At 41.1% G+C, this 17,315-nt stretch overlaps 1 protein-coding gene across 1 annotated transcript; it reads right to left on the minus strand.

Annotated features, from left to right (window-relative positions):
• Window positions 1–15,551: 15,551 nt before the first annotated feature.
• Window positions 15,552–16,563, minus strand: FOXR2 (forkhead box R2). The gene has a single exon (XM_056130147.1). The coding sequence runs from the start codon at window positions 16,524–16,526 to the stop codon at window positions 15,600–15,602; it is 927 nt and encodes a 308-aa protein (XP_055986122.1). The 5' UTR covers window positions 16,527–16,563; the 3' UTR covers window positions 15,552–15,599.
• Between the last annotated feature and the right edge of the window lie 752 nt (window positions 16,564–17,315).

The raw sequence follows: 17,315 nt of genomic DNA on the forward strand, positions 1-17,315 counted from the left end.
AGACAAAGCTACTGTTTCTAGGAGCTTTTTTTGTAGTTTTTAGGATTTAGTATTTAGTATCATGTCATCTGCAAAGAGTAATATTTTGACTTCTTCCTTTCCTATCTGGATGCCCTTGATATCTTTTTCTTGCCTAATTGCTGTGGCAAGAAATTCCAGTACTATTTTAATAAAAAGTCATGAGAGTGAGCAACATTGTCTTGTTCCCAATCTTAGAGGGAAGACTTTTAGTTTCTCCCCATTAAGAATAATACTTGTGAATTTAGCTCAGCACGACAGACGTGGCAAACTTCCTCATCGGTACCTTGCGGCAGCGGGGTGGCCTTCAGGGCGGCAGAGTGCCCAGAAAAAAGATCCAGGGAACTGCAAGATCACCCCCCTTGACCACGGTACCCCCCAGCACCCAAGCGAGAGGAACTCCGAGAAGTGTTAGGAAGGCAACAGAAATGGGACTTTAATTCCGCTCAGCAGCAACGCAGCAAACTTCCTCATAGGTACCATCATCAGAATGACGAATATCACAGATAGGGAAACAGTACTGTACGCAGCAAGGTCAAAAAGCAAAATAAAACAAAACAAAAAATGATATTAGAGTTTGAACCTTTGAGTGCTAATATATATGTGCATATATATACATTATATATATAATCAAGATTGGTTGTCTTCTACATTACACCCCATCAAATGCGATGTGCTAATCTTGGTATATCAGTGACCTAAAATATGAGATGTCTCATGACTGCTATCATGGCCACACACTCCTGGAATTCTAAAATTTTAAATAGGATGCTAAAGTTGAAGTTAGATTTTTAACTGGATGCTGATTTGGGGGTCTGGAGGCATCTTTGTGGCATCATGCTTTCTTCCAAGATTCATCTGTGACTCTCTGGATCATGAATGTTAATGCTCTTAAATGGTGCCCAGAGGCAGTCCGTGGGTGTGACTGCCAGGAACCCAGAACTGCAGGGAGATGGGAGAAGGCGCCCTTTCCCAACTCCGTGAGAGCCTGTAGATTTCAGTCACAAGTCCTGCATACCTGGGTTTTTCCGTGGATTCATTTTCATGCATGGGAGGCTTGTAAAGGTCAGTCATGAGCAGGGCTGCGATTTGGTTCTGGAGATTTGTGGCTGCTGGCTGGGGTTCTTTTAGGGCAGGTGGAGTGACACACCTGCCTCCCTTTGAGGCGCCTGGATAAAATCAGGCTGGTGCAGCGTAGGGAGTCTCTGTGGTGTGCTGCTCTCTTCCGAGATTCACTTGTGAGTCCTGTTACTTCATTATTCATTCCCTCCTATAATTCTTTGTAAAGTGTTGTATGGGATGCAAGGAGCTGGAAAAAAGTGAGGACCAAGGCAGATAGTCTTGAGAAAAGAGTGCTTTCACCTCTATTGGCCACCGCGGGAAAATTTCTGGCATGGGTCTGGTAAATTTGGCTATGAGCACTTATACAGCAAAGATGGTAATATTGTACCAGCCAAATGAGTCAGCTGTTAAGCAGTACCTGAAGTCCACTTGTTCTGCAGAGTGTGGAATGGGATCCCAATACCTGAGTTCCTCAATCTATTCATCTTTACCCAGCTCTTACGATGGGTCATTCAGAGGTTTTGACTCTAGTTCCCACTTTTACCTCTAGTCTTCCTACATCAAAGTCTTTTTAGGTCTATTTCCGTCTCAGAGATATTTTTGGCCAGCTCAAGCATATTAACCTCATTTGGAAAAGCCCCTTAAATGACCAAAAATAAATCAAATGGGCTCACTTAATCACTTAATCACTTAACTTCCCATTAGTCGTCGATTTGCTCGAGCGGGCGCCAGTAACGTCTCCATTTGTCCCTGTCGCGTGCTAGTGTAGCCCAATGGCATCTGTTCGCTCTGGGAACATGAAGAGCCTCAAACCGATCGTTCATGATCTTCATGAAGAAGTGTGACCATCTGGTAGGTGGGCGGCCACGCGGTCTTTTGACATCCCGTGGAATCCAGTCGGTAACAGCTCTAGTCCAGCGGTCGTCTTTAAATCTCATTACGTGACCAGCCCATCTGATTTTCGACACCTTGGCAAATGAGACAGCGTCCCTGATTCTTGATCGTCGACGGATGTCAGAACTCCGGATTCTTTCTCTCATTTGAGTGAAACGTGATATTCCAAGCATAGCTCTTTCTATTCTTCTTTGGGAGACCTGAATAGCATTCTCATCCTGTTTGCATAGGGCCCAGGTCTCTGAGGCATCATGTTAATGCAGGAAGAACAGTGGAATCAAAGAGATGTGCCCGGAGCCGGAGGTTCTTCATCATCTTAGCTATTTCTTCGACGTTCTTGAAGGCGTTTCAAGCTGCTCTCTTCCTCCCGCGTAGCTCGGGTGCCAGGTCATTTGTCATGTTGACCTCTCGACCTAGGTACACATAGCTGTTGCATTCGGAGATGGTCGTTCTGTTGAGAGCGAATGGGGTGTCAGGAATGAGGCAGTTTCTCATAAACATTGTCTTTGTAAGATTCAGCTGTAGTCCTACCTTTCCACACTCACGGTCAAAGTTGGCCAGCATTTGTGCCGCTTGGTTGATGTTTGGTGTTATTAAAACAATGTCATCAGCAAAGCGGAGGTGGTGTAGTTGCCGACCATCTATCTTCACTCCCATTCCTTCCCATTTCAGTCATCGCATGATGTTCTCGAGGGTGGCACTGAAGAGTTTCGGTGAAATGGTATCACCCTGCCGCACCCCTCTCTTGACATCAACGATCACTTCTTTGTAGAATGGTGAGATCCTGGTAGTGAATCCGCAATACAGCTCATGGAGGATCCTGATGTATTGGGCTTGAATGCCCTGATTGGCTAGGGCTTCAAATGGGCTCAATGAAAAAAATTCTATGAACAATAGTCATGACTCTGCTATTAAGTTCAATGTAAATGTTAAACCTCTGCAGTGTAGAAGAAATGTATTTTTTTAGGAAGTAAAACATGTCTGTTGATTTAAAAAGCCAAGCTTCTCACAGGGAGTGAAAATGATATACCTCTGAAAAAAATTTTCTGTCTTATTTTTATTATTTTATTTTGGTGGGTAGTGCACACATGGAGGTGCTCAGGGCTTACTCCTGGTGATTCTCAAGAGGACCTGCCTCTTTACGCAAGGATCACTCCTGGTGGTGCTCAGGGGATTATCTGTGGTTCTGGGTATTGAATATAGGTTGACTGAATGCAACACAAATGCCCTTCCTGCTGTACTATTTCTCTAGCCCCCTCTGAAAATGTTTGGTGGACTTAAGGCTCTAGACTACACCTCTAAGAAATTGGAGAGCCTGGGAAATGAGTTCCTAAAGATGTTTGCCTCTTTTATCTGACACGAAAATTGTTGATTTCAGATCTTGCCTATTCATAAAAAGTGGTCAATTCTGCTTCTTCATTTGTAAGAAAAGCCTTTATTTAGTCAATGACTATAAGTCTGGTATAGTTGCATCTGAGTTCATCATGTCAACCAAGACGTTCCATGGTAACTCACAGTTCCAAAAGGCTGAATCTAAATGTTGGACATGGGAGTCTCCCAATGGACGGTTCCACAATGAAATAGACCACATCATATTCAATTGGCGGTTTTGCCTAACCGATGTTGCTGTTGTCCCAAAATTCCAAACGGGATCAGACCATCGTCTCCTTCGTGCAAAATTCTACCTCACAGAACGAGGAGAAAAGAATGCAAGGTTTAATAAGAGTACTCCCAGGACGACCACCAACTGGGAACTCATTGGCTCTATTGCGGCAACATGGGAAGATGCCGTCATTGACAACATTGATGAGGAATACGATCGAATGATTCAGCACCTCCATGATTGTGCGAGGAATGCCAAGAGAGAGATAACCACAAAAAACCACCTTTCTTCGAACACTCTTGAACTTATTCGCCAACATGGCTTGGCACATGCCTCAGGCAACCAGAAGCGAACATTCAAGCTGGGAAAACAATGCAGAGAAGCCATCAAGGATGACCTCAAAAACAGGAGAGCAGCAGTGCTGGTCGATGCGGCAGAAGCTGGGAAAAGCATTCGTAATGCCCGCCTGTCCTTCACCAACTACAAAACCAAGATGACTGCCCTCTGACATCATGATGGATCTATCACATCTTCCAGAAGGGCAATGGAGAAGATTATTCATGACTTCTACTCAGATCTCTTTAATAGCCACGTCCACTTGCCCACATACCACATTCCACATGATGGATATGTCGTTCCCAATGTTCTCCCTTCCAAAGAGCACCTGGCCCAGACAAGATCAGACCTGAACACCTGAAGAACTTACCATCAGTACTCATCAATACACTGGCTTGGCTCTTCACACGCTACCTGTCTGAATGCAAGGTTCCATCCCAATGGAAAACCAGCAGGACTGTACTACTATACAAGAAGGGAGACATCCACGACATTGGCAACTATCACCCAATCTGCCTATTGTCTGTCATCTACAAACTGTTCACTCGAGTCATCCTGAATAGGATTAGCAGAACACTAGATGGACAACCATGTGAACAAGCCAGATTCCGAAAAGGATTCAGTACCATCGACCATATCCACACGATTACTAAGCTCATTGAGGTTTCTCGGGAGTTCAAGATGCCGCTCTGTCTAACGTTCATTGATTTAAAGAAGGCCTTTGATTCTGTTGAGATGGAAGCAGTCATGGAAGCCCTAGCCAATCAGGGTGTACAAACTCAATACATCAGGATCCTTCGTGAGCTCTATTGCGGATTCACTACCAGGATCTCACCATTCTATAAAGAAGTAATCATCCATATCAAGACAGGGGTTCGGCAGGGTGATACCATTTCACCGAAACTCTTCAGTGCCACCCTCGAGAACATCATGCGACGACTGGAATGGGAAAGCATGAGAGTGAAGATAGATGGTCGGCAACTACACCACCTCCACTTTGCTGATGACATCGTTCTAATAACACGAAACATCAGCCAAGTGGCACAAATGCTCGCCGACTTTGGCCCTGAATGTGGAAAGGTCGGACTACAGCTGAATCTTACGAAGACAATGTTTATGAGAAACAGCCTTGTTCCTGATGCTCCATTCGCTCTCAACGGAACCACCACCTCCGAATGCAACAGTTATATATATCTAGGTCGAGAAATCAACATGATGAATGATCTGGCACATGAGTTGCGCAGGAGGAAGAGAGCGGCTTGGAATGCCTTCAAGAGTGTTGAAGAAATAGCTAAAAGGACAAAGAACCTCCAGCTCCGAGCACATCTCTTTGATTCCACTGTTCTTCCTGCATCAACTTATGCCTCAGAGACCTGGACCCTACGAAAACAGGATGAGAACGCTATTCGGGTCTCTCAAAGAGGAATCGAAAGAGCTATGCTTGGAATATCACAATTCACTCACATGAGAGATAGAACCCGGAGTTCTGATTTTCGTCAACGCTCAAGAATCAGGGACCCTGTCTCATTTGCCAAGGCATCAAAAATCAGATGGGCTGGACACGTAATGAGGTTTACAGACAACCGCTGGACTAGAGCCATTACTGATTGGATTCCACGGGACATCAAAAGATCACGTGGACGCCTACCTACAAGATGGTCAGACTTCTTCGTCAAGACCCTGAATGATCGGTTTGAGGCTCTGCATGTTCCTAGAACGAACAGATACCATGGGGCTACGCTAGCACGCAACCGGGATGAATGGAGACGTTACTGGCACCCACTCAAGTAAATCGATGAATAACGGGGATTAAGTGATTAAATGAAGTGATATTTACATCAAAATTTGATATTCCTGTGCTGATGGGTCCTTGAGAATTCAATGTATCATTTACATACAAAACTGAGATACTTAAGGAGTTAAAATTTATTGCAGTTCAAATAGATGGGTCTGGGTTTCTCCTTGCACCAATGTGCAATGTCACTAGATTCCTGTGTATAGTGCTTCTCTCTCTGATCTGAATGCTGGTTAACTCCAGTGTATAATGATCTGGTCTTGCCTCTAAGTTATTGCATATCCAGTGTACCTTTTTATGGTCTAAAACATTTTTTAAAATAAAATAAAATCTCTTCACTGGACCTCTTTCTGTACTTAAGCAGTTCTCTTAAGTTTTCCTAAGTTGTTGGGGATCTTTTTTGTTTTCTGCCACAGTCATATGCCTGTGGGTGAGAGTCTTGGGCTCAATGCCCATCACTATCTGGGTGTATGAGCCCTCGCTGATTCTGCAGCTTATTTTGGCATTAGAATACTACTTCATTCTGCTTTCTGTCCACCTGATTCTGCAGTCTGTCTGGGTGTAAGAGAGTATAAAGAGAGAGACAAAATGCCAGGCTGGAAGGAGGCTCTTTTTTATTAGTGAATCACTGGGAGGTACAAGTTACATACTTACAAACTTTTGTGCTTGCATTTCAATCATACAATGATAAAATACCCATCCTCCAACAGTGCCCATTATCCACCACCAATGATCCCACTATCCCTCCCACAACCCCCACCCCATCCCCCCACCTGCCTCTGTGGCAGGACATTCCCTTTTGTTCTCTCTTTCCTTTTGAGTGTTGTGGTTTGTAACAGAGGTATTGAGTGGCATCGTGTTCGGTATATAGTCTACATTCCTCACACATCTAAGGAGGCTCCTTTTATCTGGTACTGTTTCCCACCTATCATCCCATCATCTATCCCTGATTGGATACCTTTCTATGTAATCTTATTAAATTAATATTAGATTAACTAGTTAATCTGCTCTCCTTAGATTAAGGATAATCTAAAAAAATACTTAGGTTATCTGACACTCCATCCTTCTACTCCCACTACATCCATACTTAATGTTGTGATAATGGAGGCAGGGAAGGTACAGGGGAGATACCTGACAATGAGCTCCTGAGAAGTAATGGAATCAAAACGGAATTTAAAGAGGAACTCTGTCACAAGCCCTAAAGGAACAAACCACATTATGGCTGTACCCACTTTGTGGCCACAAGAACTGAGGCCTGATAAGACTTCAACTGGTGCCAACACATTCCGTCCAGAGAGAAGTTCCAGCAGAAACAAAGGTTTGTGATAAGAATATGAAGGCGGATCACTAAAATTTTTCAAGCTCTTCCCCTTGACAATCCCTAGAAATAGAATCGTTTTTTTTAATGTAATCACCGTCAGATACAGTTACAAAGCTTTCATGTTTGAGATTCAGTCATACAATGATCAAATATCCATCCCTTCACCAGTGCACATTTTCTACCACTAATGTCCCCAGTATCCCACCCCATCCCACCCCTCCCTCTGCCTCTATGGTAGACAATTTCCCCCATTCTCTCTACTTTTGGGTATTATGATTTGCAATACAGATACTGAGAAGCTATCACATCTGGTCCTTTATTAACTTTCAGCACACATCTCCTATCCGTCCAACCATCATTGATTTGGTAATACCTTCTCTGTTATGGCTACCTTATCTCCCAGCTCATGACGCAGGCTACCAACCTGTCCCTGTCTCTACTGCCTTTGGGTGTCAGTCTTATATTTTGCTATTTTATATTCCACAAATGAGTAACAACAGACTCTTTTTTTATTAGTGAAACACCATGAGGTACAGTTGTAGATTTACAATTTTTTGTGCTTGGGTTTTGATTATACAATGATAAGATATCCAACCCTCCAGCAGTGTCCATTTTCCACCATCATGGATAATATCCCCCCCACCCTCACCCCCCATCCCCCTGCCTCTGTGGTAGGGCAATCCCCTGTGTTCTCTCTCTCCTTTTGCGTGTTGTAGTCTGCAAAAGAGGCATTGAGTGGCAAACAGGTTCAGTCCATAGTCTACTTTCGACATGCATCTCCCCTCCTGGGAGGATCCTCCAAACACCCTTTATTTGGTGCTCCCTTCTCTATCTGAGCTGCCCTTTCCTCTAGAATGCCCGACTGGCCACTAAGCTATGGAGTAATCCTCCTGGTGCTGATCTCAGCTATTCTTGGGTATTAATCTCATATTTTGTTACTTTATATCCCCCAGATGAATGCAATCTTTCTGTGTCTATCACTCTCTTTCTGACTCATTTCGCTTAGCATGATACTTTCCATGTTGTACCACTTGTATGTAAATTTCATGACTTCATCTTTTCTAACAGCTACATAGTACTCCATTGTGTAGATGTACCAAAGTTTCTTTAACCAGTCATCTGTTCTTGGGCATTCAGGTTTCTTCCGGTTTCTGGCTATTGTAAAGAGTGCTGCAATGAAAAAACAAGTGCAGATGTCAATTCGACTATACATTTTTGCCTCTCTGGGATATATTCCCAGGAGTGATATTGCTGGGTCAAATGGGAGCTCAATTTCTAATTTTTTGAGAATCGTCCATACTGTTTTACAGAAGGGCTGAACCAGTGGACATTCCCACCAACAGTGAAGGAGTGTCCCTTTCTCGCCACATCCGCGCCAGCATCAGTTGCTTTTGTTCTTTTGAATGTGGGCCAGTCTCTGAGGTGTGAGATGGTATCTCATTGTGGTTTTGATCTGCATCTCCCTGATGATTAATGATGTAGAGCATTTTCTCATGTGCCTTTTTGCCATTCGGATTTCTTCTTTGAGAAAGTTTCTGTTCATTTCATTGCCCCATTTTTGGATGGGGTTGGATGTTTTCTTCCTGTGGAGTTTAACCAGTATTTTGTATAGCCTGGATATCAACCCCTTGTCAGATGTGTATTCGGCGAATATCCTTTCCCATTGTGTAGACTGTCTTTGTATTTTGGTCACTGTTTCTTTGGAGGTGCAGAAGCTTCTTAGTTTAAGATAGTCCCATTTATCTATCTCTGTTTTCACTTGCTCGGCCAGTGGCGTGGCATCTTTGAAGATACCATTAGCTTCAATGTCATGGAGGGTTTTGCCAAGTTTGTCTTCAATGTACCTTATGGTTTCTGGTCTGATGTGGAGGTCTTTAATCCATTTTGATCTTACTTTTGTACATGGTGTTAGGCAGAGTTCTGAGCCCATTTTTTGCACGTAGCCGTCCAGTGATGCCAGCACAATTTGTTAAAGAGGCTTTCCTTACTCCACTTCACATTACTTGCACCTTTATCAAAGATTAGATGATCATATGATTGAGGGGATATGTAATTGTATTCAACCCTGTTCCATTGGTCTGCAGTTCTGCCTTTGTTCCAGTACCATGCTGTTTTAATTATTACTGCTTTGTAGTACAGTTTGAAGTTCGGAAGGTTGATTCCTCCCATTTTCTTTTTCCCAAGAATTGCTTTAGCTATTCGTGGGGACTTATTGTTCCATATAAATTTCAGGGGTGTTTGCTCCATTTCTTTGAAGAATGTCATGGGTATCCTTATAGGGATTGCATTGAATTTATACAATGCTTTTGGTAGTATTGCCATTTTGACAATGTTAAGTCTCCCGACCCATGAGCAGGGGATATCTTTCCATTTCCTCATGTCCTCTTTTATTTCCTGAAGTAGCGTTTTGTAGTTTTCTTTGTACAGGTCCTTTACTTCCTTAGTTAAGCTGACTCCTAGGTACTTGATTTTCTGGGGCACAATTGTGAACGGGATTGTTTTTTCATGTTGCTTTCTTCTCTCTCACTGTTTGCGTATAGGAAAGCCATGGACTTTTGGGTATTGATTTTATAGCCTGCAACTTTACTATACAAGTCTATTGTTTCTAGGAGTTTTTGGTGGAGGTGATTGGGTTCTCTAAGTATAGTATCATATCATCTGCGAATAGTGAGAGCTTGATTTCTTCCTTTCCTACCTGAATGCCCTTAATATCTTTTTCTTGCCTAATCGCTATTGCAAGTACTTCCAGTACTATATTGAACAGCAGTGGAGAGAGTGGGCATCCTTGTCTCATCCCTGATCTTAGAGGGAAGGCTCTCAGTTTTTCCCCATTGAGGATGATGCTTGCTGTAGGGTTGTGGTAGATGGCTTTAATTATGTTGAGGAAGGTCCCCTCTATCCCCATTTTGGCTAGGGTTTTCATCATAAAGGGGTGCTGGATCTTGTCAAATGCTTTCTCTGCATCTATTGATATTATCGTATGCTTTTATCTTTTCTTTTGTTGATATGATGGATTATGTTGATTGATTTCCGAATGTTCAACCATCCTTGCATCCCTGGGATGAATCCTACTTGGTCATGGTGCATGATCTTTTTGATGAATAGTTGGATTCTATTTGCTAGTAGTTTGTTGAGGATCTTTGCATCTGAACAACAGACTCTTATCTAGATATCAGACCCCATGTCTGTGTATGTGAGGGGGTATAAAATTATAAAATCAATTCTGCAAAGGAAAGTCGGGCACCTCCATGCTCTGGGAGTTTGACCCACATATTCACCTTAGATATGCCCCCTTTGGAGAAGTACCTGTTCCTCATTTCTCTCCTCGACCGTACATTTTTTCTAAATAAAATTTCTTTATTTAACTATTTATCTCCTCCTGAAATTCTTTGTGGCGAGCCAGGCAACAGACCTGGTAGCCTGTGTAAGAATTTAGGACTGACTTTCCTTTTCTGAAAAGAGCAGTTCCTTGCTCCAGCATGAGTTTCATGACTCCCCAAGAAATCAGGTGGCAGGGATAGTTTAGATAAGTGAAACCCAAGTGCGGCTTGATGACTGCCTCCTGGGGCTGATAAGACATGAGATCTATACCATCCAGGTACTCATTGCACACTTTCATCATTCCTATATTTCTCAAGCATTTTCCCATGTGACCATGGTGGTTAGAGAATAAGTGGTAGACTCCGTTCTAGAGGCTACCAATCTGTCTTCTACCCAATTCATATAAATCACCTGAAACAATTATGCTAAGTTCCCAGGAATGGGTAAAGTTGCTTTTAGCTCAAAAGTATATGTGTATATATATATATATATGTATATATATTCATTCCATAGAAGATATTTTGCTTTGTAATTTGACATTTTGCACCTCCTATGTAATTCGGCCACAACAGGTTTTAAATTAGAAAAGGGGCAGTCATTTGGATGTCAGTACAAATGGCAAAAGTGGTTTCTGTGGCTCTTTATATTTCCATGAATGTATTAAGATTTAGCTTATATTTATCAAGGAAGCAACAAATTCAGAATTTGGCTAGTACAAAAGATAGTAATTTCAGGTTTTACTGTCATAAAGAAAATAACAAATAGTGCCTTCGATTGTTGATAAGGAAGCATTTATTTGAATCTCTACCCTAGGAGAAAATTGGTTAATTTAAGCTTTGTCTTTTCAGAAAAAGTGATAAATTTAGTTCATATGTTTACAAGGAAAGCAAGTATTGTAAAATCTGTTTGAATAAAAGTTATTCGTTTTTGTTTCTGGTCTGATAAGAAAATAACTTCTAAAAGTAAAACTTTTTAAGCACTTTCCTAGTCTATGACTAGCATTTGTTGGCTATACCTAACGGTTATTTCAGATGATGATAAGCCTCAAGCCCCCCCTTGGGTGTAGTCTCCAAAACTGAAGATATGAGTAATATTCTTCAGGTTCCAAATAGAATAGTTTCTTCAGGCCCCAGGTACAGGGAAAGAGTTTAAAATTTTACATATAGTTTGCTGTTCCAGTCGCTCACTAAGAAAGTGTCCACAGACGTGTGGGTGCTTAGTTCTAAACCAGGTTTAGATCTGTCACAGAATGAACAGCTTTTGGTTCTGTGTTTCATAAAAGTGGAGACAAATTTCAAGAGAAAATTTATGCTTTTAATTTCAGGTTTGCAGCTGCTTCCAGGCCAAAAGTTTTTTTTTGTTGTTGTTGGGGGAAACACCCTGAGTTGTTCTTCAAGGGTTACGCCTGGCTCTCAGTGATTACTCCTCGAGGTGCTGAAGGACCATTTCTGGGAATCAAACCTAGGCCAGCTGCATACAAGACAAACAGCTTACCCACAGTACTATTTCTCAGGCCTACAGATTAGTTTCCAACCCCACCCTAGACTCAGTTGCTAGGGATGGAGAGAAGTACAGTTTTCAAGCTTTTAGAATGGTTTCGGCTCTGTGTCCTGTTGTTGGAGAAGCAGAGCCTCCAAGAGATAGTTGTCAGGAGGGGGATTTTTACTGACCTCATCTCAAAAATGTGTTCTTGAAAAAGGGTGTTGCTTTGGAATCTACCCTCCATGGAGGTGTTATTTAAGAGGGGTAACTCTGCCCTTAACTTTAAGGTATCTTCTGTTCTGAAAAGCAAAAAACTTTAGGCTCCAAATACAACAGACAAAGGGATATTTTCTTTTTTTTAATTTTTATTAGTGAGACATCATGAGGTACAGTTGTAGACTTACAAATTTTTGTGCTTGGGTTTCAGTTATACAATGATCAAATACCCATCCCTCCACCAGAGCTCATTTCCCACCACCACGAATCCCAGTACCCCTAGCACCCCCCATCTTCCCATCCCACCCTGCCTCTGTGGTAGAGCATGGCATGGAGGCCAGCCACACGTGCTAGGGGAAAAGGGAGCTCAGATAGAGAAGGGAGCACCAAATAAAGGGTGTTGGGAGGATCCTCCCAGGGTGGGAGAAGCATGCTGATAGTAGACTATAGACCAAACATGATTGCCACTCATTGCCTCTTTTGCAAATCACAACACCCAAAAGGAGAGAGAGAACAAAAGGGATGTTTTCTAGTCACAGTCCTTCATGCTCCAGGCTGTCAAGACCTTTCACAATTATGTGTATTTCTTGGCATACTAGGAAGCAGGCAGTTTCTTTGCTTTGCCTTCAGAAGAAAATTCCAGAACATGTTAAAAACAGCAGGGATATTATGGTCAAAAAATAACTTATTATTTACAGTATCAAAGCACCCATTTGCAAAGCTTTTATTGATATGAATAGGGTATGGCACATATATCCAAGCTGAGTTTGAAGCTCTGTCAAAGAAAAATAAGACCTGTGTAAACATCATATTACAAGCATCAATGAAAGCATTGCAAACATTAATGAAAGTGGAAAGCTTTGGAGAGAAATAATTATGAAGAAGTAAGAAAGTAAGGAAGAAATGCAGGATCAAGAAAGTAGTCGGAAGGCTATAGACCTAACATGATGACCACTTAATACCTCTACTGAAAACTACAACACCCAAAAGGAGAGAGATAGCAAAAGGGAATGCCCTGCCACAGAGGAGGGTTGGGGTGGAGGGGACGTGGTGTGGGTGGTGGGAGGAATGCTTGGATCATTGGTGTTGGAAAATGGGCACTGGTGGAGGGATGATTATTGACCACTGTATGACTGAAACGCAAGCACAAAAGTCTAAGTCTGTAACTGTACCTCATGGTGATTCACTAATAAAAAATTTAAAAAAGAAAGTTGTAAAAAAGTGAAGAAAGAAAGGAAGAAAGAAAGAAAGAAAGAAAGAAAGAAAGAAAGAAAGAAAGAAAGAAAGAAAGAAGAAAGTAGTCAGAAGGAAGTACCTCCATCTAAATCATCGAAGGTAACTAAAGAATTGTCATGTTCAGTCAGTGCTTTTTCCCAACCAGAGCAAAGAGAACTTCAGAAGACAATTGGACAGAGGATTCCAAAGTTCCAAGATGTCAGGTTACAAAAGAAAATTAATACTCAAAATTCTGAAAATAAAAGTCTGCACTGTTTGGAAAATTTTAAAAATAGATCTATTATGATTTGCTCGAGTGGGCCCAGTAACGTCTCCATTGGAGATTTTGTTGTTACTGTGTCTGGCATATCGAATACTCTCGGTAGCTTGCCGGGCTCTCCGAGAGGGGCGGAGGAATCGAACTCGGGTCGGCCATGTTGGCCGCTTGTAAGGCGAACGCCCTACCGCTGTGCTATCGCGCCCGCTCGAGCAAATCGCTCGAGATCTATTATATTAATAAGAAATGTAGCTTGTGATAAAATAGTCATACTAATTTCACAGCAGCTTATTTTAATCACAAGTGCTAATTTTAGTGGAAAAAGAATCAGGAATTGAGTATTATAGTCAGAATATTTTAATAATTCAAAGTCATCCAATTTAATTTTTTATGACCTATATAAGACCATTACAAAAAAGCAGACATTTCAATTGATTTGAACTATATTGAATTAATTGCTTTTGTATCCACAAAGTGAATGATTTACAGCTGTTTACTTAATCTCCTGGATATTTCTTTAACAATGTACTAGAACATAAAAACAGAACTTTCTAACTTTATGCTTAAATATGGTAACTGAAAGTATATTTGTATAAAAGATACTAAAGAGAAACTTGACATTAGAAAACCAAATTCTGAATGCTTGTTGTTTGATTTTTTTTTATAAAACACCACTGATGTCTCTTGGTTCAAAATGGTCAGCAACATAAAATACAAACACCAAAGTAGAATGTGAAAGTCTTTTTTGATAGGTGGGGCCATACTTCGCAGTATTCAGCAATCACTCTTGGCTATGCTGGGGATTATGCAGTGCTAGGGATTAAATTTGTCAGCAGCATCCAAAGCAAGCATCCTGCCCTTTACTTTCTTTTTAACCTAGTTTTTGCGAAGCCTTTTTTTCCTTTCTTGCCCCTTTAGGTTATAATATAACTCAATTTCAGTGGACTTCCTACGATTTCCCCAAACACTGTATTCACTTTGTTCACACCACTACTACTTAATGTCTTTTATCCACTTCAGCAAATCCCTATTATTCAAAACTCGTTCAAAATTTACTTACTTTAAAGTGTATTTCACAAGATGATCTCTCCATTTCCACATCAACCTTGCACATTTGTTTCATCACATTTATGTTACAAATACCCGTTTATAAATATCTTCCACTAAACTGTCAGCTATTTTTACCTTTAGCATCTAGACACATTAGCATTTCCTCAATAAAAGCGTGGTGAATGCAAAAATTGGAAAGAAAAAGTTTGTCATTAGAAAATGCAGAGTTAATGCAAACTCAGATTCAAATGCTTTTAATATCCAACTTAAAATTTGCTGCTTGGAATTGTCAACAATGGGATTAGATGGCAAAAATTAATGCTGAAAAGTTCAATATCAGAAGAAGAAAAATAAGTCCTGGAAAGGGAAAATCTATCTCTTAAAAGGAAACACTTGAATCTACAGGAGTTGAACACCAAATTCAGTTATTTATTTATTTTTAGTTATTTATTTATTTATTCATCTAAACCTATGCATGACATTCCAGGCTCTTCTAGGCCTGGTTCCATCCTGTATATTATATTTTAGTCTCCACCACTCATTTTAATGTGTAAGAATACTCTTCAGTAAACAGAATCTTTTTCTCATAAAATATTTCTTCTTAACCATTACTCTTAGGACTTTCGGCTTCTGCTCAAAATGTACAACTGCTACTCTCCCCATGCAGTGTTCTGTGATTTCCCACCTAGACTTATGATACACCTTTTTTTAAAGTCCCACCTCCCACTTTTGACTTTATTTAAAACCATTGTTTTAATTTTTTTAATTTTTATTTTGGGGACACACCTGACAGTGCTCAGGGCTTGCTCCTGGCTCTACTCTCAGGGATCACTCCTGTCACACTCTTAGGACCGTATAGTATGCGGAAGTGGCTGCATGCAAGGCAAACACCATTACTGAAGCAATACTTATATAGTAGGCTTGACAACTTCAGGAATTAATGAAAGTTGATCAGGACATGAGTAGGCACAGTAAGGGTACAGTGTTGCAGAAAGAGATCAATAGTAGTTCACAGGTCAAAAAGGGAGGTCATCACATCTGGTTGACTCATGCTCTGTTGGATGCTCTCCCTCCGAAGTGTGGCTAAGGCACGAGTCTCTTCCTGAAAGCGGCGGTGTCCCTCCTCAGTAAGTCTCCAAAGTCCAGGTCTTGGCTTTGTGTTAGTCTCATCCTGAAGGCTGACTGGGGACTTCTCAAAGCTACCCAGGAAGCAGAGATTGTGTCGGATGGTGTTTTTCCAGCCTTGTGGAGCTGTCCAGAAAAAGGGGAAATGTTTTCGGGTGAAATTGTAGATTTGTTGCACATTAAGACCACAAGGAGGACTGTTTCTTAATGCTAGGGAAATTAGATGACTGTAATTGAGGGGTGGACGGGGCCAGGGCCTCTGTTCCTGGCCATTACCTTGCCATAACTTTTGGATCTGTAAGCACTCCCCTTTGTTAGTTGATGGGAGAGTCACAGAGTACTTATCATCTTGTTCTTCAGTTTCCTCTTCTGTGAGCTTCCAGTTGCTGGGAAAAGTGAAATGTTGTTCACTGGAGCAAGAGGGAAGGGACTGAATCACTATGGTCTCAAAGCAAATAGATTCCTTTGGGAGCGGTCGAGGTGACGAAGGTATTCTTGTCAGATCCCTTTCCTTATTAGGTTTTGGGACTTCTTGGCTGCCAAGGGAGCACACGACACTGGGATTTACCCACATCCATAGGTTTGGTTCAGAGTCAGGACCATCTTTGTCAATATTAGTTTTTTTCCCTTGGGTCACCTTTGGGGGCTCCATTACCCGGACTCTGTATTTGACAAGGTTTTGCTCAGTTAAAGGGTATTGGTCTGATGTGCAGGGCAGAAATAATTCATTCCCCATGTCCCAGTCCAGCATCCCTGGGACATTGCCATGGAGTGTGTACCAGAACTCAGTATTTTTTAGTTTTAGGTCCATCTTTAGTGGACACGTAGGTGGAATGAGACTTCAAAAAGACAGATTTCTTAAGCACTTCTCAAAACTCTCGCAGGAGCATGATCTAGGTAGCTGATGAGGTGGCCTATTAGAGAAATATTAGGAAAAGAGTTACCAATAATTCACAGATTAGTGGGAAGTACTGCTGATCATAGATAATTAGTGTCTCATAGATAAGTCTCTAGGTAGAGAAACCTATTTTATAGAACAAAGAAGTCACTAAAAAGAGTTTTCTGAAGGAAAAATGGTTCAAGGTGAAATGCCTTAGTTTCTATTGAAAATAGAGTATTCCCTTATTAGAACTTAAAACTTTGAATTGTGCATAAGAGAAAGCAACTAGCATAGCATGTGATGGTATGCCATATCTTCAAAGTCTTGCTGGCTTCCTTTAATGGAGGAATAAATACATGGAGAGAGTATGTTATATTTCTGAGTTATATTTTAATGGTTTAAAATTATTTAACTTATTATTTTATTATAAAGTGCCTTTAGTCAAGCGATTTCAGGTTGTTGGCTGTGACTGATTCTATTGGCAGTCCTGTAAGATAGCATAGTGGATATTATTAACCCAATTTTATGCATAAAAGAACTGAGAGAAGAACGGAACATTTATGACCACATCTAAATTAAGTAGAAGAATTAGACCATAGCTTTTGTCTTCCAAACCTTTAATTCATACTCACTGCCTCTTAGGCAACTTTAGTGTATTGTATAAAGAATATAGAGATATGTGTAATCCAAATCTCGGAATAAAATGGCAACTGTTAGAAT

Source organism: Sorex fumeus, unplaced genomic scaffold (genome assembly GCF_029834395.1).
Source record: "Sorex fumeus unplaced genomic scaffold, SorFum_2.1 ptg000073l, whole genome shotgun sequence".
In the NCBI taxonomy this organism is placed as follows: Eukaryota; Metazoa; Chordata; class Mammalia; order Eulipotyphla; family Soricidae; genus Sorex; species Sorex fumeus.

What these genes read in the sequence shown, in the direction of transcription:
- FOXR2 (XM_056130147.1), bottom strand. Translation starts at nt 16,526, where the DNA reads ATGGACCTAAAACTAAAAAATACTGAGTTCTGGTACACACTCCATGGC.